This window comes from Scophthalmus maximus, chromosome 8 (assembly GCF_022379125.1).
Source record: "Scophthalmus maximus strain ysfricsl-2021 chromosome 8, ASM2237912v1, whole genome shotgun sequence".
NCBI lineage: Eukaryota > Metazoa > Chordata > Actinopteri > Pleuronectiformes > Scophthalmidae > Scophthalmus > Scophthalmus maximus.
The window spans coordinates 20730641-20748801 of record NC_061522.1 but is presented as its reverse complement, the minus strand read 5'-3'; the positions used below and the strand labels follow the sequence as shown (position 1 = coordinate 20748801).

General features: G+C 43.6%; 2 protein-coding genes across 9 annotated transcripts; one reads left to right on the top strand and one right to left on the bottom strand.

Annotated features, from left to right (window-relative positions):
- Positions 1-677: 677 nt before the first annotated feature.
- On the top strand, positions 678-4057 carry LOC118313269 (group XIIB secretory phospholipase A2-like protein). Of its 2 annotated transcripts, none has more exons than XM_035638643.2 (4): positions 678-1045; positions 1531-1622; positions 2347-2512; positions 3516-4057. In XM_035638643.2, exons 1-4 carry the CDS (start codon positions 790-792, stop codon positions 3632-3634), a joined length of 633 nt encoding a protein of 210 aa, XP_035494536.1. In that variant the 5' UTR covers positions 678-789; the 3' UTR covers positions 3635-4057. The 2 variants fall into 2 exon arrangements, with proteins under 2 accessions (XP_035494536.1, XP_035494537.1); XM_035638644.2 differs by having other exon boundaries at positions 679-1045; positions 1534-1622.
- Positions 4013-16765, bottom strand: LOC118313264. 7 transcript variants are annotated; one of them, XR_007031389.1, is made up of 6 exons: positions 12046-12233; positions 11241-11761; positions 11017-11133; positions 6918-8774; positions 4997-5162; positions 4013-4134 (listed from the first exon to the last, which is right to left on the bottom strand). XR_007031389.1 is itself a non-coding variant. In XM_035638624.2 (6 exons), exons 2-6 carry the CDS (start codon positions 11721-11723, stop codon positions 5129-5131), a joined length of 2562 nt encoding a protein of 853 aa, XP_035494517.2. In that variant the 5' UTR covers positions 11724-11761; positions 12046-12233; the 3' UTR covers positions 4224-5128. The 7 variants fall into 7 exon arrangements, 6 of the variants coding, with proteins under 6 accessions (XP_035494517.2, XP_047190056.1, XP_047190055.1 ...); XM_035638624.2 differs by lacking the exon at positions 4013-4134 and adding an exon at positions 5698-5768 and having other exon boundaries at positions 4224-5162; XM_047334100.1 differs by lacking the exons at positions 4013-4134; positions 12046-12233 and adding an exon at positions 16630-16765 and having other exon boundaries at positions 4224-5162.
- Positions 16766-18161: the final 1396 nt, after the last annotated feature.

The following is an 18161-nucleotide window of genomic DNA, read 5'->3' as shown; positions in this document are numbered from 1 at the left end:
TGATTTAAATGAATATTACCCAATGTAAAATATCCGATAGAAGCATTTTACTAGCATGTAGCATATTATGCATATGCTACTGCAACTCGCCAGGGGGACCACTTGGGGGGCCAGTGATTTCATTGGAAGGGCCATGGTGTTGTTCCATGATTATCTTCATCTTCAAATGTTATGCCCCATTATCGAATGCCCCCCCCCCCAAACACGCACAATCACACACACACATATACACGCACATGCACACACACTCACACTTAATGTAATTATTTCCTGAGATTTAGGAGGTTTAGGTATTAAGTATTATTCTTGTGTATGGCAATATGCTCTTGAACTGTAACATACAGGCCTGCTCTGTACTCAAATGGCAACAAGGACCCTTTTGTCCTGATTTTTAGTTAACATCCCTCACCTCAAAAAGAGATGATCACAGAGCAACCTTTCAGGCAGCAGGACACAGAGGTGATGCTGTCTCATGTGAGAGCAAACGGGTTTCTACTTGATGCTAATGTCAAAGGGGAGTGAGTCTAAAATGAATTGGATTAAATCTCCTTGGCTGAGCAGCGAGTAGGCACACTCAATCTCTCGTCAATCAGCGAGAACGATAAAGGACAAGACGTGTTTAAAAAGATGAGATAGAAGCTGGACTTTGATCCTCCACATATGTGGCCGTCCCTGTGTCTGGCTCAAAGTTCAGGTCACGCAGACAGTTGCAGCGTTGCCTCTGTGAGTGTGTTTGTGTTTGCCCCCTCAGTCTAACTTGTGTTCTCACTGAGCTGTCTGAGCTTCAGGATGACCCGCTTGGCCCTTCTTGCACCCCTGCTGCTCCTGGGTCTGTTCATCCACAGTGCTGTCGGTCAGGAGGCCGACGACTCAGAAGCACCACCACCACCACCGAGCCAGGCCTCTGATGGCGCGCAGGCGGAGGACGAGGAGTGGGCAATGAACTCTCTCAGAGGCGGCTTTGAGACCGTTGGCGGCTACTTTGACTCGGTGCTGGAGTTCATGGGCGGACGTGATGGGGTGTGCCAATACCGCTGCAGATATGGTAAGTTTCATACTGTACGTGGGGAGATAAGGTGTGGAACAGTTTTTAAAAGATCAATTACTTCTTAGTTCAAGATAGGGCATTTATTAATGGTGTAAATGCTCCTCTCCTGCTCTTTAATAAATTGTGATGTAACTCAAAGTATAGAGGACTTAATGGAAGCCTTCATATAACATATTAAAATGTAATTGGTCACTGTCTGGAAACTGCTGATTTGGATGCAAATGATATAATTCTAATATGTTTAATAATATCCACATACATAAAGATGACTAGGATTTACCTAGGCTGATACCGTAAACTCCACTTATCATCTTTGTTATCATCGGGAAGCGGGCCTAGAAAAATGGACTGTGAGCCCAGCATGATAGGACAGGTTTCATGAGGTGACTTGCATGTCAGATATTACTTTGTTTTGTCAAACAGAGTCCAGCACTTGTCCACTGTCCATGTTGTGAAACATGACCTACATCTGATCCACTTAGCAGGCAAAGATCCTGTTCCCCGTTCCGGATATGAGATGCCAGAACCTAACGGCTGTAGCTCCTACTTCTTTGGACTTCCTGTGCCAGAGGGGGTAAGCTTCCCCTGACTATTCATATAGCAAATTCATTTGGAAATGAAAAATGGACAAAAACATAAAGAGCGTAATCTGTTTTCCTACGGGGCTGTCCAAAACAACTATGGTGGGGAAGGTGGGTTAAACTTATGTTTGACTTTTTAAAAAGCAAGATGCTCCACAGAGTTTTAATAATTCATCTCCCCCTGAAACAACCTCCTCCTTAACATGCTTTTGGAATACATGTATATATGGAATTATAGTATACTAAATGGGAAAACAAGGTGCCGGTATTTTAGCTTCACCCATGAGTAGAACCAGTTGGGTTTGTGCTGAGCTGCATCATCTTTTGCATTAATGAGTGTAACTACATGAACGGTCTGTGGCGATACAGTGAAGGCATTTACAGTTGGCTTGTGAAATAATGGCACAATCCTGATGTTTCCAACTAAATATCGAGATCCGTGTCCACAACTGGTGGTATGGTTCTACCAAAGCATTTTGCTCTTATTTTTCAAACGCTCCTTTATGGTCCCAAGATAAATATAAAGACTGTCCCCTCCTCTCCCTTTGGCAAAGAAACAAAACATACCTCTCTCTAATTTCTGACCCCATCTCCTCTCCCTAATCATTTACAGCCCCTAAATGTCTAAACATCCAGAAAAGTCTACGTTTGACTGAGTAAATGAACCAGTATTTAGTGCTCCGCTAAATGAACCTCCTGTGAACTCCCCTGTGCCAGATGGACATGGGCATCCCCGCCATGACCAAGTGTTGCAATCAGCTGGACATGTGTTACGACACCTGCGGCTCCAACAAGTACCGCTGCGACTCCAAGTTCCGCTGGTGCCTCCACAGCATCTGCTCCGACCTCAAGAAGAGCCTTGGCTTCGTGTCAAAGGTTGAAGGTCAGTATCAGTAACCTTTCAAAATGTTTTTTTTTATATATTCAGTGTGCAAATTTGCGGAGGCCTTTCCAGTTTTTCAGGAAAAAGCTGCATAAAGGCTTTGGGAAATAAAGGTTCAGTGTGTAGGATTAAGCAGCATTTAGTGGTGAGATTACAGAGTGCAACCAAATAAAAAGTCTTCCCTTTCCTTTAAAGCTACAGTGTGTAATATTTAGAAGAACGTATTCACAGAAATTGAATATATTGTCCATAATTGTGTGTCCATATAATCACCTAGAACAAAGAACCAATGTTTTTTCGTCAACTATGAATGAGTTAAATAAAGTTACAGCAGGGGGACCCGACCTCCGTGTAAGTCGCCATGTTTGCTACGTCGTGTTGTGCTGCGTTCCGGTTCCACTGTGACTTGGGAGGTCGGAAAAATCCAAATTCCGGGGTATAATGGAATGCAGCATTAAATACGGTTGCAAAACGGTCCAGACTACGTCGCATTTGCAATTTCCAGTGCTGCGGGAAAACGGAAATGGAATTAGCGGTGCGCCACCATAAAGTGTCCCCTGTCGGGTGCTCAGTTGGTTGCGGTTTGCAACTTTACCACCAGATGCTGCCAGAAAAGTACAAAAATTACACACTGGGGCTTTAAATAAAAACTTGAAAGTCTGGAGCCAGTGTTTGGCTTTAGCTTGTCCATTTTAGGCGACTATAGAAAGAGGACCCACTCTTAATACAGATATATCGAGGTCATTGTAACGTTTCGATGATTACACACTAATGAAAACATTACTTACCAATTCTGCCCATGGATACCCCTAAATCCTACAGACTGGACCTTTATTTTCAAACTACTGAATACATTCAAGTGATTCAATCCTTTAAAGTACCAGTAATGCGGTGAACAAAATAAACCACTGGGCGACTAAATCTGACGTTACATGATACTGTTGAACATCACCTTCATGTTTTTACACATTGACTGACACCCCAATCCTCTGATTCTCCTCAGCGTGCGAGACGGTCGCAGACACCTTGTTCAACACAGTGTGGACTCTGGGCTGCAGACCCTACATGAACAGCCAGAGGGCAGCGTGCTACTGTCAAGGAGAAGAGAAAGATGAACTTTAAATGACATTAAAAGCATCAACCCACCGTTCCTATTTATGGGAGCGGCACCAAAATGCACTGCAAAATGTCTGCTGATGGTGCTCGGAGTTATAGTGGTTCAAAGGTCGCGGTGTGACTACTTGAGTAAATTATTTGGAAGGTCTTGTTTTGGTTTTGTTTAAGGCCGGACGTTTTGCTTTGCAACAAAAATGTGGGTGTTGTTTTTTTTAAAAGCTCAATAGCACACATGAGTTGCAAAGCCAAATCTGGCTTGATAGGTTTTTTTTGCTGTGTGTGCTGGCTGACGTGCTGCTATGAGCACCTGTACAGCTGGTGATGAACTCCACTTTACAATGTAAAGCTAAGCCTACTGTGCAGCATTTTGAGTGTCACCATGTCATACTAAGGATAATCCACAGTGTGAATAAATGTTGTTGACACATACGTGAATGGCGTTGTTTCATTTTTGGGTATGCAGACAACAGCATTCATTGGTCCTGAGAGATCGGTACACTGCAATTCTGCAATTAATGAGTATATGATTGTACCAGTTTAAAAAAAAAAAAAGGATAATTGATTGCATAAAAGACAATTACAATGGAAGAAAAAGTGTAGTATATGGTTATTATTTCCAGTAGACGGGGACACCATAGTTTTGACAGGTTTGAACAGCTTTGGAACATTACCGGTATATAGATGTTCATGTTAAGAAATAACATGGTCACACTTTATTTCAGGTCCATCATTTGGGTGAGACACAAAATATAGTTGAAGATGTGATGACGAGGGATTGAAATAATTACAAAAGGAGATTTACACCGCTGACTTTGGTACAGAAGGTTAGGGTTCGATATTGCAGGTCATCCCAGTGTGGGCCCTTAATGCTACCTGCCTCAATGATTTTAAGTCGCTTTGGACAAAAGCGTCAGCAAATGAATGTAATGTGAATACAAACATATCCCCAAAAAGGCTACAAAAATATGAATCTATATTTTACAGTGTTACTGTTTTGCATTTGTGCATTTTTCACATTTTACCTCAAACCTCACAAAACAACAGTTTTTGAGGTATGTTGGGAAAATAAAGTGTCAGACCTTTGGTCCTTAAAAACAGAACAACTTGTCTTTAAATCTGTGTGGAAACAGACGTTAGTGGGTAAATGCATTTTACATGCTTTACGCTTCAAGACTACAAAGACACTGCTAACTGTAACTGCAAAATAGATTTTCTTCATCAAATGTATATAGTACAGAAAATGCTAAATATAAAAAGAGATATTTAGTAGTGATATACACAGAAATGTTGGGCTGAAATGAGGAAATCCTGTCTTACCAAGTGGCATTAAAGTCACAAAAATATTCTTTTGCAGAAGATATTATTTACCTTATTAGAATGTGAGAAGGATTCGGTGATTATCTGGAAATATGACTCAAACTCAGAGCAGTGCTGTCACACCATGAACTGTACATGTACATGATGAGTGTTGAAGGCAAGGTTCCTGTGGTCGGTCAGGGCTCACAGCACATTCAAGTCTTGTAAATCCACAGATCTACAGAAAAAAAGGAGAAAAGAAACTCATAAATCACATGAGAGCATATGAATGTCACTCGAAGTTACACATTTCCATTAAAGCATCTTAAACTTCAATTACCATTACACGCCCCCCCCCCCCCCCCCCCCCCCCCCAAAAAAAAGATGACCCCCCCAAAAAAACATGAGTACCAGAAATGACAAAGGAAACCGGCAAATCACCTGAAAACTGTAAGTAAGAGCTGAGCCATCATGCAACTGCTAAATATATATATATATTTTATTTTTTTTGATTACAACTGATGTTTGTGACCTGTATTCTAACAAAGTATAACTCTAAAGTTGGTTTTATTCAGGACAGACTCTAAATGTTACTATACTTTACATAATGTATGTCAAAAAAGCACCGAATGGATACTGGTAAAATACCACAACAGTGGCATATCAGCTAACATTTCATTTGATGTGGACAAACAGCCTCAAACAGTAACATCCATCAGTTTCCAGTTCTCCAACAAAGACACAACAGCGCTCCCACACTTGACTTGACTTACTCAGTCTGAGAGGTTAGATAGGGGGCTGGATGTGAGACTTGATGCTTCACCTTCTGGTTAAATGCGTCAAGCTAAAAATAAACAAGGGAATAGAAAATCTTAAGAGAGTACACTGTTTTACATTAAAACAACCTGTTCCCCCATTGGCTGCTCACTATGAGGTAGATCGCCTCCACCTGCTGTTCGTGACACACAATTCTTTATTTGGTCTTGAGTTTAGGGGTGCTCCTCAGAAATGAAGCTGATTCATGGACACGCGCAAAGAGATTCTGCATTGTTGTTTGTTCCCATAAGTCTTTCCCCATAAGTTCAGGTTGTTAAGGAGAAGCGCAAGAAATAATTGTCTCAAAGTTCTTCCCTGCACCTTTCACAAACATGACTAGAAAGCAGTGAGCAAAAAGGTGCCTTACACCTGTAATAGTAATTGTATTGTGATTATGATTATTATTTTCATCCTGTCGTCCAAATCAATGACAAAGTCAGAATAGAGTGGGACAGTTTATATGCCTGCACACTCTGATGCAACCCAATACGACTGTTCTGCCATAAAGTCGACTTTTAGGATGCCTGCAATGTTCAAGGGTTTATTTTAGATTAAACAGGTGTAGCTGATACAATGTTCGCTGAGTGTATCGATATGGGCATCCCTGAGGCTGTTCTCTGAGCTAAATGCTAACATGATGCATTCGCTGTACAAAGACGTACAGCCGAGGCTGACGGGAATGACAACAAGGTTGGCGGTTATTTGTAAACCAAAGTATGAGCATCGTCAGGATTAATCCTCTGGGCACCATGAATGTCTGCATATTGTCATCCTCAGCCAGGCTGCTAGCAAGTCTTATTTCAGTTATAATACTGGATCAAAACACCCCGTTCCACATTCAGACGGTCCAATCCCCTACATCAGTTTCGTTAACAGAAAATTACTTGAATTTTCTTCATCTGCAGGACAATCTGGATATGCCTCAGGACACATACTGTAGGCTCATTAATTATCACTGGTGAATATGTAGGTTATTACATATCGACAAGTAGGTGCAGACATTTATCACAAAAAATGTTAAGAACCCCTTAAAAACTCCTGGATCCACAGAGAAAATGTTTTCCTGCATGGCTCAACTGTCCTTTGAGATGTCCTGCTAACAACGAATAACAAACTACACTACACCTCCTACATGTGATGGAACAAGGAAGCTTATAAGTCAAATCCTTTCACTCACCTTTTTCCTCAAGTTGAACCTTATTTCATCCTCTGTCGGTGGCCTTTTTTCCTCCACCGTGTGCACGGGGTAATAATTCTGTTCTGCTGGAATTAGTACCATTTTGTCTCTCTCCCATCCATTTTGAAAACTTAGAAGGTTATAACTTACATTACATGGCCTGCCCTTTTTACCAGCTACCTGCTTAATGCAGCGCTCACGGGTTGACTGCTGAGTGCGGCTCTCACTGGTTGGCTGCTTAATGCAGCTCTCACTGGTTGACTGCTTAGCGCGGCGCCGCCTGGTTGACTGCTTCGTGCTGATGACCTGCAGGCAACGATTGCTGGATGACCCAACTTGACCTTCACTCGTTGACAAGTCCGGATTCACGAGCAAGTTATAGTCCTCGGGGAAAATATGAGGGTAAACCACGTTGGGCGCTCGCACAACATTGGGAAAGTAAAGGTCTTCGATCTGTGGATAAGGATACCCGCTGGGATCAGGGGGAGGAGGAGTGGCATCCTGCATGTATGTCGAGCAAGAATTTGTAGCAGCACTGTGGTACTCGTCAGTGTACTCGGAGTACTGGGGCAAGTTGTAAACAGAAAATTCAGGATAAGCGTCAATGTGGGGATGGTAATATGTCTGTTCTTGTGAATATTGGTTAAGATGGGGGGAGATTACTTTGGTTTCTGTGTGATTCCTGTCTTTGTCTGTGTCTCTGGTCTTCAGGGCCTCTTCCCTGTCCTGGTTACCGTCTCCTGTGCCACTGCGCTCAGACACTCTCCTTCGTTTTGTGTCACTGGTGTGAGAGGGGCGTCTGCGAGGGGGGCTGGGGCTGAAGCTCCTAGAGGTCGACCTTGAGGAGGAGGAGGACGACAACAGTGACGAGTCAGAGGAGGAAGAGGAGTTCCTATTGTATTGTCTGTGTGGGCCTCTCTGCCGACTCTCTTGCTCCCCTCTGCAGTCAGCCCCCACTCTGCCTTCATTTGTCTTTCCATACAGCCGCTCCTGAGTCCGGTCTCCTAGTTTGCTGATCTCCTCCACTTCCAGACTCAACCCCAGAGTTTTAAGGATGTTCTGCAGCTGTACCTGCTGCTCATCCAGGTTTTCTTCCTCTTTCTTCTTCTTCTTTTTCACCGCCAGGGGTGACTCTGATCGACTACTAGAGCCAAAAGAGCGGTCTCCTCTGTCATTCTTCTTTTTCTTCTTCTCCTCCTCCTCATCACCAGACAGGGAGGGTCTCTTCATGTGGGATTTTTCTTGACTGGGCGAGTCTGTCTTCCTCTCTGTACTGTCAGTCCGACTGCAGCCCGGCAGGGAGTCTCCACTGTGCAACGGCTGGCTCTCGCCCAGGTAGGAGGTTTCGCTGTGTGACTGCGGGCTCAAGCCCGGGAAGGAGACTCCACTGGGCCACGGCTGCCTCCCACCCAGGAAGGAGGCTCCACTGTGCGACGGCTGGCTCCCGCCCAAGTAGGAGGTTTCGCTGTGTGACTGCGGGCTCCCGTCCAGGTAGGAGGTTTCGCTGTGTGCCTGCTCGCTCCCGCCTGGGAAGGAGACTCCACTGGGCGAGGACTGCCTCCCACCCAGGAAGGAGGATCCACTGTGTGACTGCTGGCTCCCACCATGGAAGGAGGCTCCACTATGCGACGGCTGGCTCCTGCCCAGCTCCGATTTGTCCTCCACAGCAGGAGGCTGAATGTTCGAGAGGTCCTCACCTAAAGCAACATCCTCACTGTCATCATTGACAATCCTGCTGAGCAGGTCCATGTCCACGCCTTTGTTGAGCAAACTGAGGAAGCGCTGGAACCCCATGGTGCTGGTCTCCTCCTTGGCTGGTGAAATGACGCTGGGAGGAGGCGGTGTGACAACAGGGACCTGGGGAAGGTCACACATACGGAGACATAATTTATTGTTAAAACATTAACTACTTGATTTTATTCAAGATGCGATGTTCCCACAAAGCAGGATTTTATAGCCAGAGAGAAAAGTATTATGTTTAGTAGTTGATCAGTGAACTCAGTGTAACACCATTAAAATCAACAACAAAATTATTTCTTTAATTTACAGGAAGTCTAATGAACTGTTAGCTCCATGTCATCTGAGATTTGGATAATATAGTTTTTCAAAATACTTTGGTGTAGCTCAGGTGTTAATTTCTCTTTTTTTGTGTTATTTTTTGTGTAAATTTTTTGTAAGCATCGGGTTAACAGGAAAATGTCAAACACTGCACATGTGAAGCCCTGCTTTGACACATATACAGTATTTACCAAAAATAAATACAGAAATACTAAACTAACAATGTCCTTAATAATTTCGCTTTAAATCCTTTGCTTGATGTTTATCCTGAATGTATTTGACCAACACTGAATTTACAGATTAAAGCTGTCCCTCTTTGTTCTAAATTTAATCAGGACACTCAGAAGCCGCGTGTCAAAGTGCTGTGGGTTCTTAACTGTAAATGTAATGCTGCGTAATGCTGCGATCACATTGGAGGATTCACCTCCAATGTGGTCGCCTGCTCATCACCAAAGTGAGGCAGCTGAAAGACATGAAAAACGTAGTGCCGAGCAATTCATCTAGTCGCGATGACCATGTCAGCCTGTGACTGCAAAAAGCTACAATTAAATTAAACAAAAAAAATATGAACGTGACAACCTTGGGTTAGGCTAACCCTGTTTGTGTGCAGTGAGCTCATTAGCTATCATTAGACCGACCAGTCTCTGTTTAGGCATTGTTGCATTCAGCCTGTGCAGTGCAGAGTGGTCACATGAATTTCCAGGGCGCTGATGCTGAACCGGTGACTGTTACATGGTGATGTATTGGGATAAAGCTCAGCAGCACCGAGCAGAAAAAGGTACGGTGTAAAACATGCAAAATGTTTAGTTGACAATTGTACAGTTCTCAGCTCACAGGCAAACATCCACCCAACGCCCCTGCTATGGAATAGTGAACTGTGTGTGTGTGTGTGTGTGCCGTGCCGTGCCGTGCCACCTCTGCCCCTGACGACTGATCATCTCCCAAGTAACTTCCCTACCAAGTTTGGTGCGCCCACATGCACGCACGCACGTGATCCGTCTAAATTAATATGCAAGTTTGAGGTGAGAAATACGCATTTCAAAAGGTTCTTCAATTTGTAGCCTTGGTAGCCAAGGAAGAATAGTCTTGATACTGTTTTTTTTATTATCATAAGAGTATAAGAGCGTTTCCACAGGTCAGGTGGATGTCTTAAGCAGAAGTATTTATTACAAGGAGCACAATATTGAAGAGATTTCTGGTTCGTTACACAGATCAACAGGTGGTAAGTGCATGCCGTCCCAAGATAATCAGCCTAAACCCGGTCCCTGTCTATTTAGCTCTCAGAGTAATGTCTTCATCTCACAGAGAGAATGGCTATCTCCATAGTAACCCTCTGTCTCTGTCTGAGTATCTTCTATATTTACCGCAGTGCGTCTCACAAGATGTTTTCCGACTATAACCTAAATTCTGAGACCGAGACAGCCTTCGGCTAACCATCGGCTGTCCCAGGCTGCCAGAGATAAGGTGACCTTGCATGGCGAACAAAACACTTATCTTTGCAGTGTCACAGAGAGAAGAGAAATTCCCAGACAGATCATAACTCAGAAAACAACTTAATATCACAATGATTATCACAGTGTTATCTCCACATTTATATGTCGAATGATTTTCAAAAAACATGGTCAGATATTTAAATGTAATTCTCAAATTAATTTCTTTTGGATCACAGGTCAATTGGTGTCCATTGGTATTTTAACTTGAACCAACATGAAATTACGTGAAAATAAATGTTCTTTTCCTAATATTATATTTGTCATGTAATGGCTGAGAAAGTGAACTGATAAACAAATGTGTCTCATTTTGTCTATTCTAAGTTATGCTATTTCCTACAAAGTTGGACCAAATGTTGTACAACTGATATTATAGGTTAAAATGTGGACTTCATAATCATCATATTTAGGATCTTTACGATCAATATAGATGAAAATAAATGCAATTTAACTGCGATTACAACTGTGTTGCTTGTTGCACTACACAATAGGCACTGTGTTGTAAGCTGGGAGGTGATGACATTATGATGTTTAATAAAAAAAATACAAACCTCCATGTTTGCTGGTAGCACACAAGGGTCAAAGCATCTCTGCTTCATCAGTGCCTTCACCCTCAGTTTCAGGGGATGATCTTCAAGCAGCAAATTATCTTTGGAGGTCTTCGTCCTCTTTTTAGGTGACCAGACATGAGCAGAAACAGAGGAAGCAACATTAGATTATACAGTATATTACAGCTGAATGATCACCTGATCAATCGTTGACTGTGGCTACTCACCTTGGGCAGAACTCCAAGAGAATTCCGTTGCTGCAAAATTGAACTCACTCGGTCGCGCAGAGTTGCCCCCTTGCGTGCAGCCGACTGCTGATCAGAGGAAAGGCCCGGCTCAACTGTTTTCAAAGCGATGGAAGCTTTCTTGAACAGTATTTGCTCCTCCAGCCCTCGGAGCTGTTTCCGCTTTCTTGCCAGCTCAAGATCGTCCATTTCCACATCGACTTCGAGCGGTTCTCCGTCCGCGTTCATCAGCCCTGACTCCTGATTGAAAGAGTTATGGAGGGGGTGGCTGAGCTCCTCCCATCCCACACTCACTCCCATGCCGTTGTGCGGTTCGTCAACAGTGTATCTCGGGTAGTCGCAGGAAGTGTCACCTCCCCTGTTGGTTCTCAAGGCGTCTCCCATCCTCTTGTGAACACCACTGTCATTTTGATGCAGACTCCTCTGCAGTTTTCGCATGGCATCTTCCCAGTCCTGTGGATTCATTGTTCAGCCTCGTTCAGTTTGTGAAGAGTGCACTCTTTCTGTAAGCAGAGACAGAATGGAGAAATTAATGTGGGTTACCAATGACCGGAAGTTACTGTGGTTGTCCTGAACGAACGACCCTTGACTGCTGACAATTATTTTTCAGTGGCCCAGACATTAACTTAGCTTACATGTTGACAAAAGCACACTAGAGTTTAATAAGACAAATCCTAATTCATTCTTACATGCTTTAATATTCGTGGTTTGGCAAATTATGGCCCCGAACAGATAGTAAACATGGCTAACCATGCCTGTGTTTAGCTTAGCAGCTAACACCGTTTACCTACTAAGGTTGCTCAAAAGATGGCTTCCTCAGTCGAGTCGCGGGGAAAATGGGTGTTTTTTTGCGAGTGTTTTTGTGAAAAGGCAGAGTGAGAAATGCCAAAACTTGTTTTTAATGTGTTTCAGCAGCAGCGGAGGATGAGGGGGACAAACCGTTGTTGTTGGAAAACACTCGACTAGACAGTCAGAGGAAGAAGAGAGAAGCTCTCAGTCGGTGGTGCTTAAACATACACGTTAGCAGCGCCGCCTGCTGGACGGAGTGCGAACCACGACCAGATACATGGCGTGTTTAAAGGCTTCGTTCTCATTTCCACTCATCTTACACAAAAATATATCAATGTACATTAATGTCCTGCCTCATTCCTTTGTACGAGGAGAGTTCAGTTAGTGTTTCATGATGAATAATTAAACGACTGAAACAACTGCACAAACACAAACACTGCAACCAGACATGGTGATCAAGTCGTTGAGACATTACAGGGCAACAAGATGGTTCTGTGTTAACATGACACATTCATCAGTCACCTCTTCCGTTTCTAGCTCTTTCTAGCTTCTCCGGGTGCACTGTGGCACCATATGGATTCTTAGAATGGTCGGTGGACTCATGCATTCACCCCTCTGAGTTTGTCTGAAGATGTGGAATGGATCAGTTCCAATTTTTCGAATCTAAAATCTCTGAATCACAGTTGAGCGCCTCCACCAATCAGTTAAGATGCAGAAAACACCTGCACACGTGACGTGAAGAGTTTGATAAAAGGTATTAAGTATATTTTGTCATAGTAGGCACATTCATTTTTGAAACAAGGGTTGTGACATCATGCTGATCTTGACCTTTGAGCCCAAGTGAATGTTTATTCCTGTCTTAAAGACATTTTCCCAGGGCGCTACGGACATTTGTTCACCAAAATCTAAGCAGTTCATCTGTGTACAAGTAAACCTTTGTACCAAATTTGAATAAATTTCGCCCACGCTGCCTCGTAAAAGTTTTGGAAGTTACTGTAACGCCACTACTTTTGGCAGCAACTTACTAAGTTTCTATTTAAGAAATGCAATTACAGAGAGACTGAACTTTAAATGGTCTTCATTGAAATGGACAACTGTAGACTTTAGCAGAAAAATGCTGCTGTCAGTGTCACAAAATAATAAATCAATCAACCGGAAAATTGATGGTAGTCCGAGTTGTTTTTACCTCCTTGAGATCAAAGTGCAAAATATGCAGATGAGTTGTCTATGTGTTGATGTGAAGAGTTTCTCCATACCAAAGGATAATACATCTCATCTCCTGAATCCCCTGGTAAAAGTCTGAGAAATGCTGCCAGAAAACTATATCTGACTGTGCTTGGTACGAAGGCCAGTTGAGGCCACAGCAAATAGACCTGAGAAAACATGCCAGTTGTTTTGTTCAAAGGATAGTATCCATTCAAACTCAACAGGTCAAATGCAGAGACTACGTGCATTGTGCCATTCACCTGCCTGAGTGGATGAATGAAATGAGACAAACATGACAATCATGTCATGTACTGGGTGCAATTCAAAAGATAATCAACCATTTACTTAAAACACGATTTATTATGCAAGTCAGGTATTTACACAACAGTTTTCTGAGCTGCAAAAATACATTTGGTTAACAGAACTATGGTGCACTTCATAAGGGTAAAGGTTTGCATCCTATTAAAAGACATTTGCAAAAATAATTTCAACAAAATCAAACAAAATCAGTGTGTTTAAACTCACTTTAAATGACAAAATGAAGAAGCCAACATTTTTGGGGAATCAAAAAAAACTTTCTGAACATGTTCAGTGTTTGTCTCTAGCGTGATGTTGTGCCATGGGTGCAAGGACAGACTGAGAAATTCACACAGCTCAGGAGGTTATTGTAAAATAAAGGGTCAGTAAGCGTTTGGAGAAAGATTTTTTTCTCTCTCTTTGTTGTTGTTGATATTTTCACTGCACTGACCAGGGCTCAAACCTGCAACCCATGAGTCAAAGCTCCTTTGCCAGCACGTCACGTAAGGTGTCTGGGAGTTATGTTAACAAACATGCACACAGAACTGATAGCTAGCGGACCGCGAGGAAATATTAGCTGAATTTTACAAAGTGTATTGGATTATAATCACCTGTCTCTTTAACTCGTCATTGACTATTGTTGATTTCATCGGCTTCTTTTGTTCTCGTAAGTTTGTTGATGTTCAATGCGGATTTTCTCCAACTGATGTGTGATTCGTCAATAACAGGACTTCCCCGATTCTTAACTCTTTGAATATTGTCTACTATTCTCCAGAGGCAAAAGATAAATGCTTGACTCCATCAGTCAATTTTTACGTCAGATTTTCAACCTGTGCATCCGTCTTCATCCAGGCTGTTTGGTTTCAATGACCTGCAAACATCTGGGCCTCGTCTGTGTTTTTGCTTTTTGTGCGGTGTTTAGTGGTGGAAGTGGGTTTACATTTGGCAGGTTGAAAAAGGCTGACTGAGGATAAGATGTAGGGAGTAGATGACTCCTTTGAGTGAGTACTGACATGTTCAGAGGTGGACTATAGGAATATGGGATGTAGGGGGGCAACAGAAGCCTTGGGTCGACGTGGGGCATGTTTGGAGGCAGAGCTGGGTATGGCAGCGGTGAATAGTTCATTGGAGAGTACGTTGGCATTGCAGGTGTATAAGAAGGTTCTGACAAGCTGTATGTGGTGCTAGGAGGAAAATTTGGAAATGCAGCAGAGCTCTCCAGGGAGTTAGTTTCACGTTTCTCACTGTCCTGTAGAGAACTACACCCAACATTCTGGTCATAGTCAACAGTTTGATGCACCTCTGTTACATCCCTCCGAGCACTACATGAGTCTGTTTTCATGTAATTGTCCCGAGTCACAGAGCTGAAATTAGACCTGTTTGATGATGATGATCGACTTCGATGTATCGGAGAAATCGCTCGCCTTGTTTCCCTTTCCCCACTGCCTCCCCATTGGCGGCCCCGGTCACTGTCCTTCTTTCCGTACAACCTCTCCTGGATTCGATGTGACATTTGGCCCAATTCCTCAGATCCCAAATCCATGCCGATGGCCTGCAGGACATCTTGCATTTGCCTCTGCTTGTGCTCATCTTCGGGGGTCAGGGTTATATTTTTCACCAAGGTTGGAGACCTGGATCTACTTTTCAAGTTGTAGTAGCTTTGTCCTCCGTCACTCCTTTGCAGAGACTTTTCATCAGACGGAGAGCATCCCTTTGGGCTGAAAGACCTGTGATGAGGCTGTGGAGAAGCCAGTCTCTGGGATCCTTCGCTCTCACTCCAGTGGTGGTTATTTTGGTGGGTTCCTTGTTGCCTCCCAGCAGAACTGGGACACCATACACTATCTGCGGTGGTCATGAAAGAACCTGGAGAGCGTGGTCCATCACTGACTTCTGGAGAGGTCTGTGTCACGATCTTGGTGAGCGTGTCGACGTTCACACCCTTGTTGAGCACATCGAGGAAACGCTGGAAACCCTTGGTGGACTTCGGCTCAAAAACAGTAGGACTTCTGTTGGTGGTTTCACTCTCAAAAGACTGAGGAGAAACAGAAGAACCCACAGTTTACAGAGCTGTTATCCGCAGTCTATCTGGCATGACAACAATCTGCAAAGAAATTTGCAAGCCTCAAAAAACCCCCAGATCTCTGAAAACTCTAATTCTGCAATCTTAATGTTCAACAGCACCGTCAGTCCTAACAAATTTATGTAAAAATCCTGGCAGCCATCACACTGGCTCAGACCTAAGATTTCCATAGCACTTTTAACATGACACGTGTCGGAGCTGAATGCCATCAGATAAAAGGGCCCATAATTGGATAATCCCTTTCCTTTAGTGTGTAATAGGTTTTTTTGTGCATGTAAAGGGTCTGCTAAGTTACAAGTGACAATACCACCTTCAGGCTAGTTTGGCTCAAATTTCTACGGCAGAAACCAGTAGCCACCGTTGTTACCGGGGCTAGAGTTGATCAGCAAGCTTCTGGGTTTGGTCCGTGACATTTGCGAATGGGTCAGCGGAACAATCAGAGCAGACTCGGCTTTTTGATAGGTGGGCCAAGAGTTAAAATGAAACATTTTAGACAGAGGAGGAAAAGAGGCGCTGCAGGAATGTACGGTATGAGACTAATAATGTGTATTTAGAACATTAAAGCATACAAATCGTTTGTATTAGATTCGAAATCTAAATCATTAACCTGTAAATGGCCAAAGTATGGACAATCTAGGAACATTGTCAGAAAGATTATCTCAATCATCATCTCTTATGCACAAGAGTTAGGGAAGCCATTACAACAGGCTAATTTGACGTAAAAGAGCTCGATCGACTCTGATCGAATCAGTTTGATAATATTTTATCAAACCCACCTTTCCACCATGTGGTTCATTTAAGGGAAACCATGATTGATTTTGATGATGATCCTCATGACCTGTGGAAGGGCTGTCATCCCTCTCTCTGCGCTTGCCACAACTCTGCTCATTATAAGGGGAATGTTTCATTTAAAAAAAACACAATACAGCAGATAAATAAGATAAAATAACACAAGGGTTATAAAAGAACAATGTTTACACAGTGTTTATTGTGCCTTACCTTTGTAGAGCTCTCCTGTGATCGGGTCCTCTCCTCCAAACGGTCCCAGCTATTTTCGTGATGATCTCCATCTTTGTAGTATCCAGACGGTTGTCGGTAATCATTATCATGCTGTTGCCTGTAGGTGAACTCCTCATGTCTGTGCCTGTGTCTGGAGTCTTGAGAGGTTTTCCGGTATTTGAAATCATCTTCCTGTTGTGAATAACTGTCTGGTGACTGTCTGTACTTTTTATCCTCAGGCTCACGCCTGTATCTGTCTTCCTCACCCTCAGCAAACTTTTGCCTTTTCTTCTCAGCAGCACCCCAATCAGGTGAAGACGTGGGCCCTCTCACTGGGCTCTTCCTGCTCCATTCTCTGCCAACTGTATCTTTACTGTACCCCCTCTTAGACGAGTCAGTGTATTCTCTACTTTTGTTTGTTCTCTCCGCGCTGCCGTGTCCATTGCCACCATATTTAGGATAGGGATCCCGTGGTACATCTCTGTGGGGTTCACGTCTCTCTTCCCATCTGTCATCAACGTCGTCCCGCTGCCTCGAGCTTCTGTCACCGTGCTGACGCCTGTGACTTTGCCTGTTTGAGTGCATCATCCCACGGCAACTCTCGCAGCTGAGTGAATGTCTGCAGCGAAACAGAAAAGACAGCATGGCTAAAACATCATGGTAAACACCCACTTATCTCACATGCACTTAAATGATCATTTGGTCCAGTCCATGGCTGTGCACATGTTCACCTGCTGCAGTTAGTGGACAGACAGAAAACCTGCACACACTCTTGATATAAACTCTGTCCAGTTGTTTAATCAGTTGAAAAATATAGCGGTGGGCTGTGGTGGAACAAATGAGAGCAGGGTTCCACATTACAGCAGCACCGAGCGCCTTCTACTTCAGACTGGTAAATCGGCCAGTGAACAATGTTTCAACTGAGTGAAAACGAACGGATATGTGTTTGATGACATCACTGTCCCGGCACCTAGCTATCCACAACACAACCCGGCTAACGCTACTACACTGTTAGCTAGTAGGTCGGCTGTCCAGAAGCAGATGGAGGGCTAGATAGTTAGCTTCGCCTGGTACGAAACATATCCAACCCACTTCGTCCACACCGATTTTAAAGTGTCTGTCGATTACTTCCAGGTAATAGCGACGCGTTTGCGCTAAGTTGATCTCTTCGGCCTGGTAAGTCAGTTGAGGTGAAGGCTAAAGAGTAGGGGCAGGTTTTTTGATTCGACAGCTAGCTGGTTAGCAATATTCAACCAACTATTTGGCAAACAACCAGATGGTTACATTACCTCTTCCGCAGTGCGGTTCCACTTTCTTTAAGGGGAAACTGAGAGAAAATGCCGACACTAGGTTTGGCAACTCATACGAGTCATAACAGCAACAATCTGTTAACCAGTAACCTAGCATTTGCGATCAAACGTTCCCTTGCAGGCGGCGGTGAAGCGCATCACCGCTTTCCCAGCTTTCCCGGTCAAAGTGTTTCGAACACCGCCACCTGCTGGATGGAGTGTAAACTACATAACCCAATGCGA

What these genes read in the sequence shown, in the direction of transcription:
- LOC118313269 (XM_035638643.2), top strand. Translation starts at nt 790, where the DNA reads ATGACCCGCTTGGCCCTTCTTGCACCCCTGCTGCTCCTGGGTCTGTTC. An exon ending in CCAATACCGCTGCAGATATG is followed by an intron (nt 1,046 to 1,530) that starts GTAAGTTTCATA and finishes TGATCCACTTAG; the next exon opens with CAGGCAAAGATCCTGTTCCC. An exon ending in CTTCGTGTCAAAGGTTGAAG is followed by an intron (nt 2,513 to 3,515) that starts GTCAGTATCAGT and finishes GATTCTCCTCAG; the next exon opens with CGTGCGAGACGGTCGCAGAC.
- LOC118313264 (XM_047334100.1), bottom strand. Translation starts at nt 11,723, where the DNA reads ATGAATCCACAGGACTGGGAAGATGCCATGCGAAAACTGCAGAGGAGT. An exon ending in CTCTTGGAGTTCTGCCCAAG is followed by an intron (nt 11,134 to 11,240) that starts GTGAGTAGCCAC and finishes TCACCTAAAAAG; the next exon opens with AGGACGAAGACCTCCAAAGA. An exon ending in TGCTACCAGCAAACATGGAG is followed by an intron (nt 8,775 to 11,016) that starts GTTTGTATTTTT and finishes GACCTTCCCCAG; the next exon opens with GTCCCTGTTGTCACACCGCC.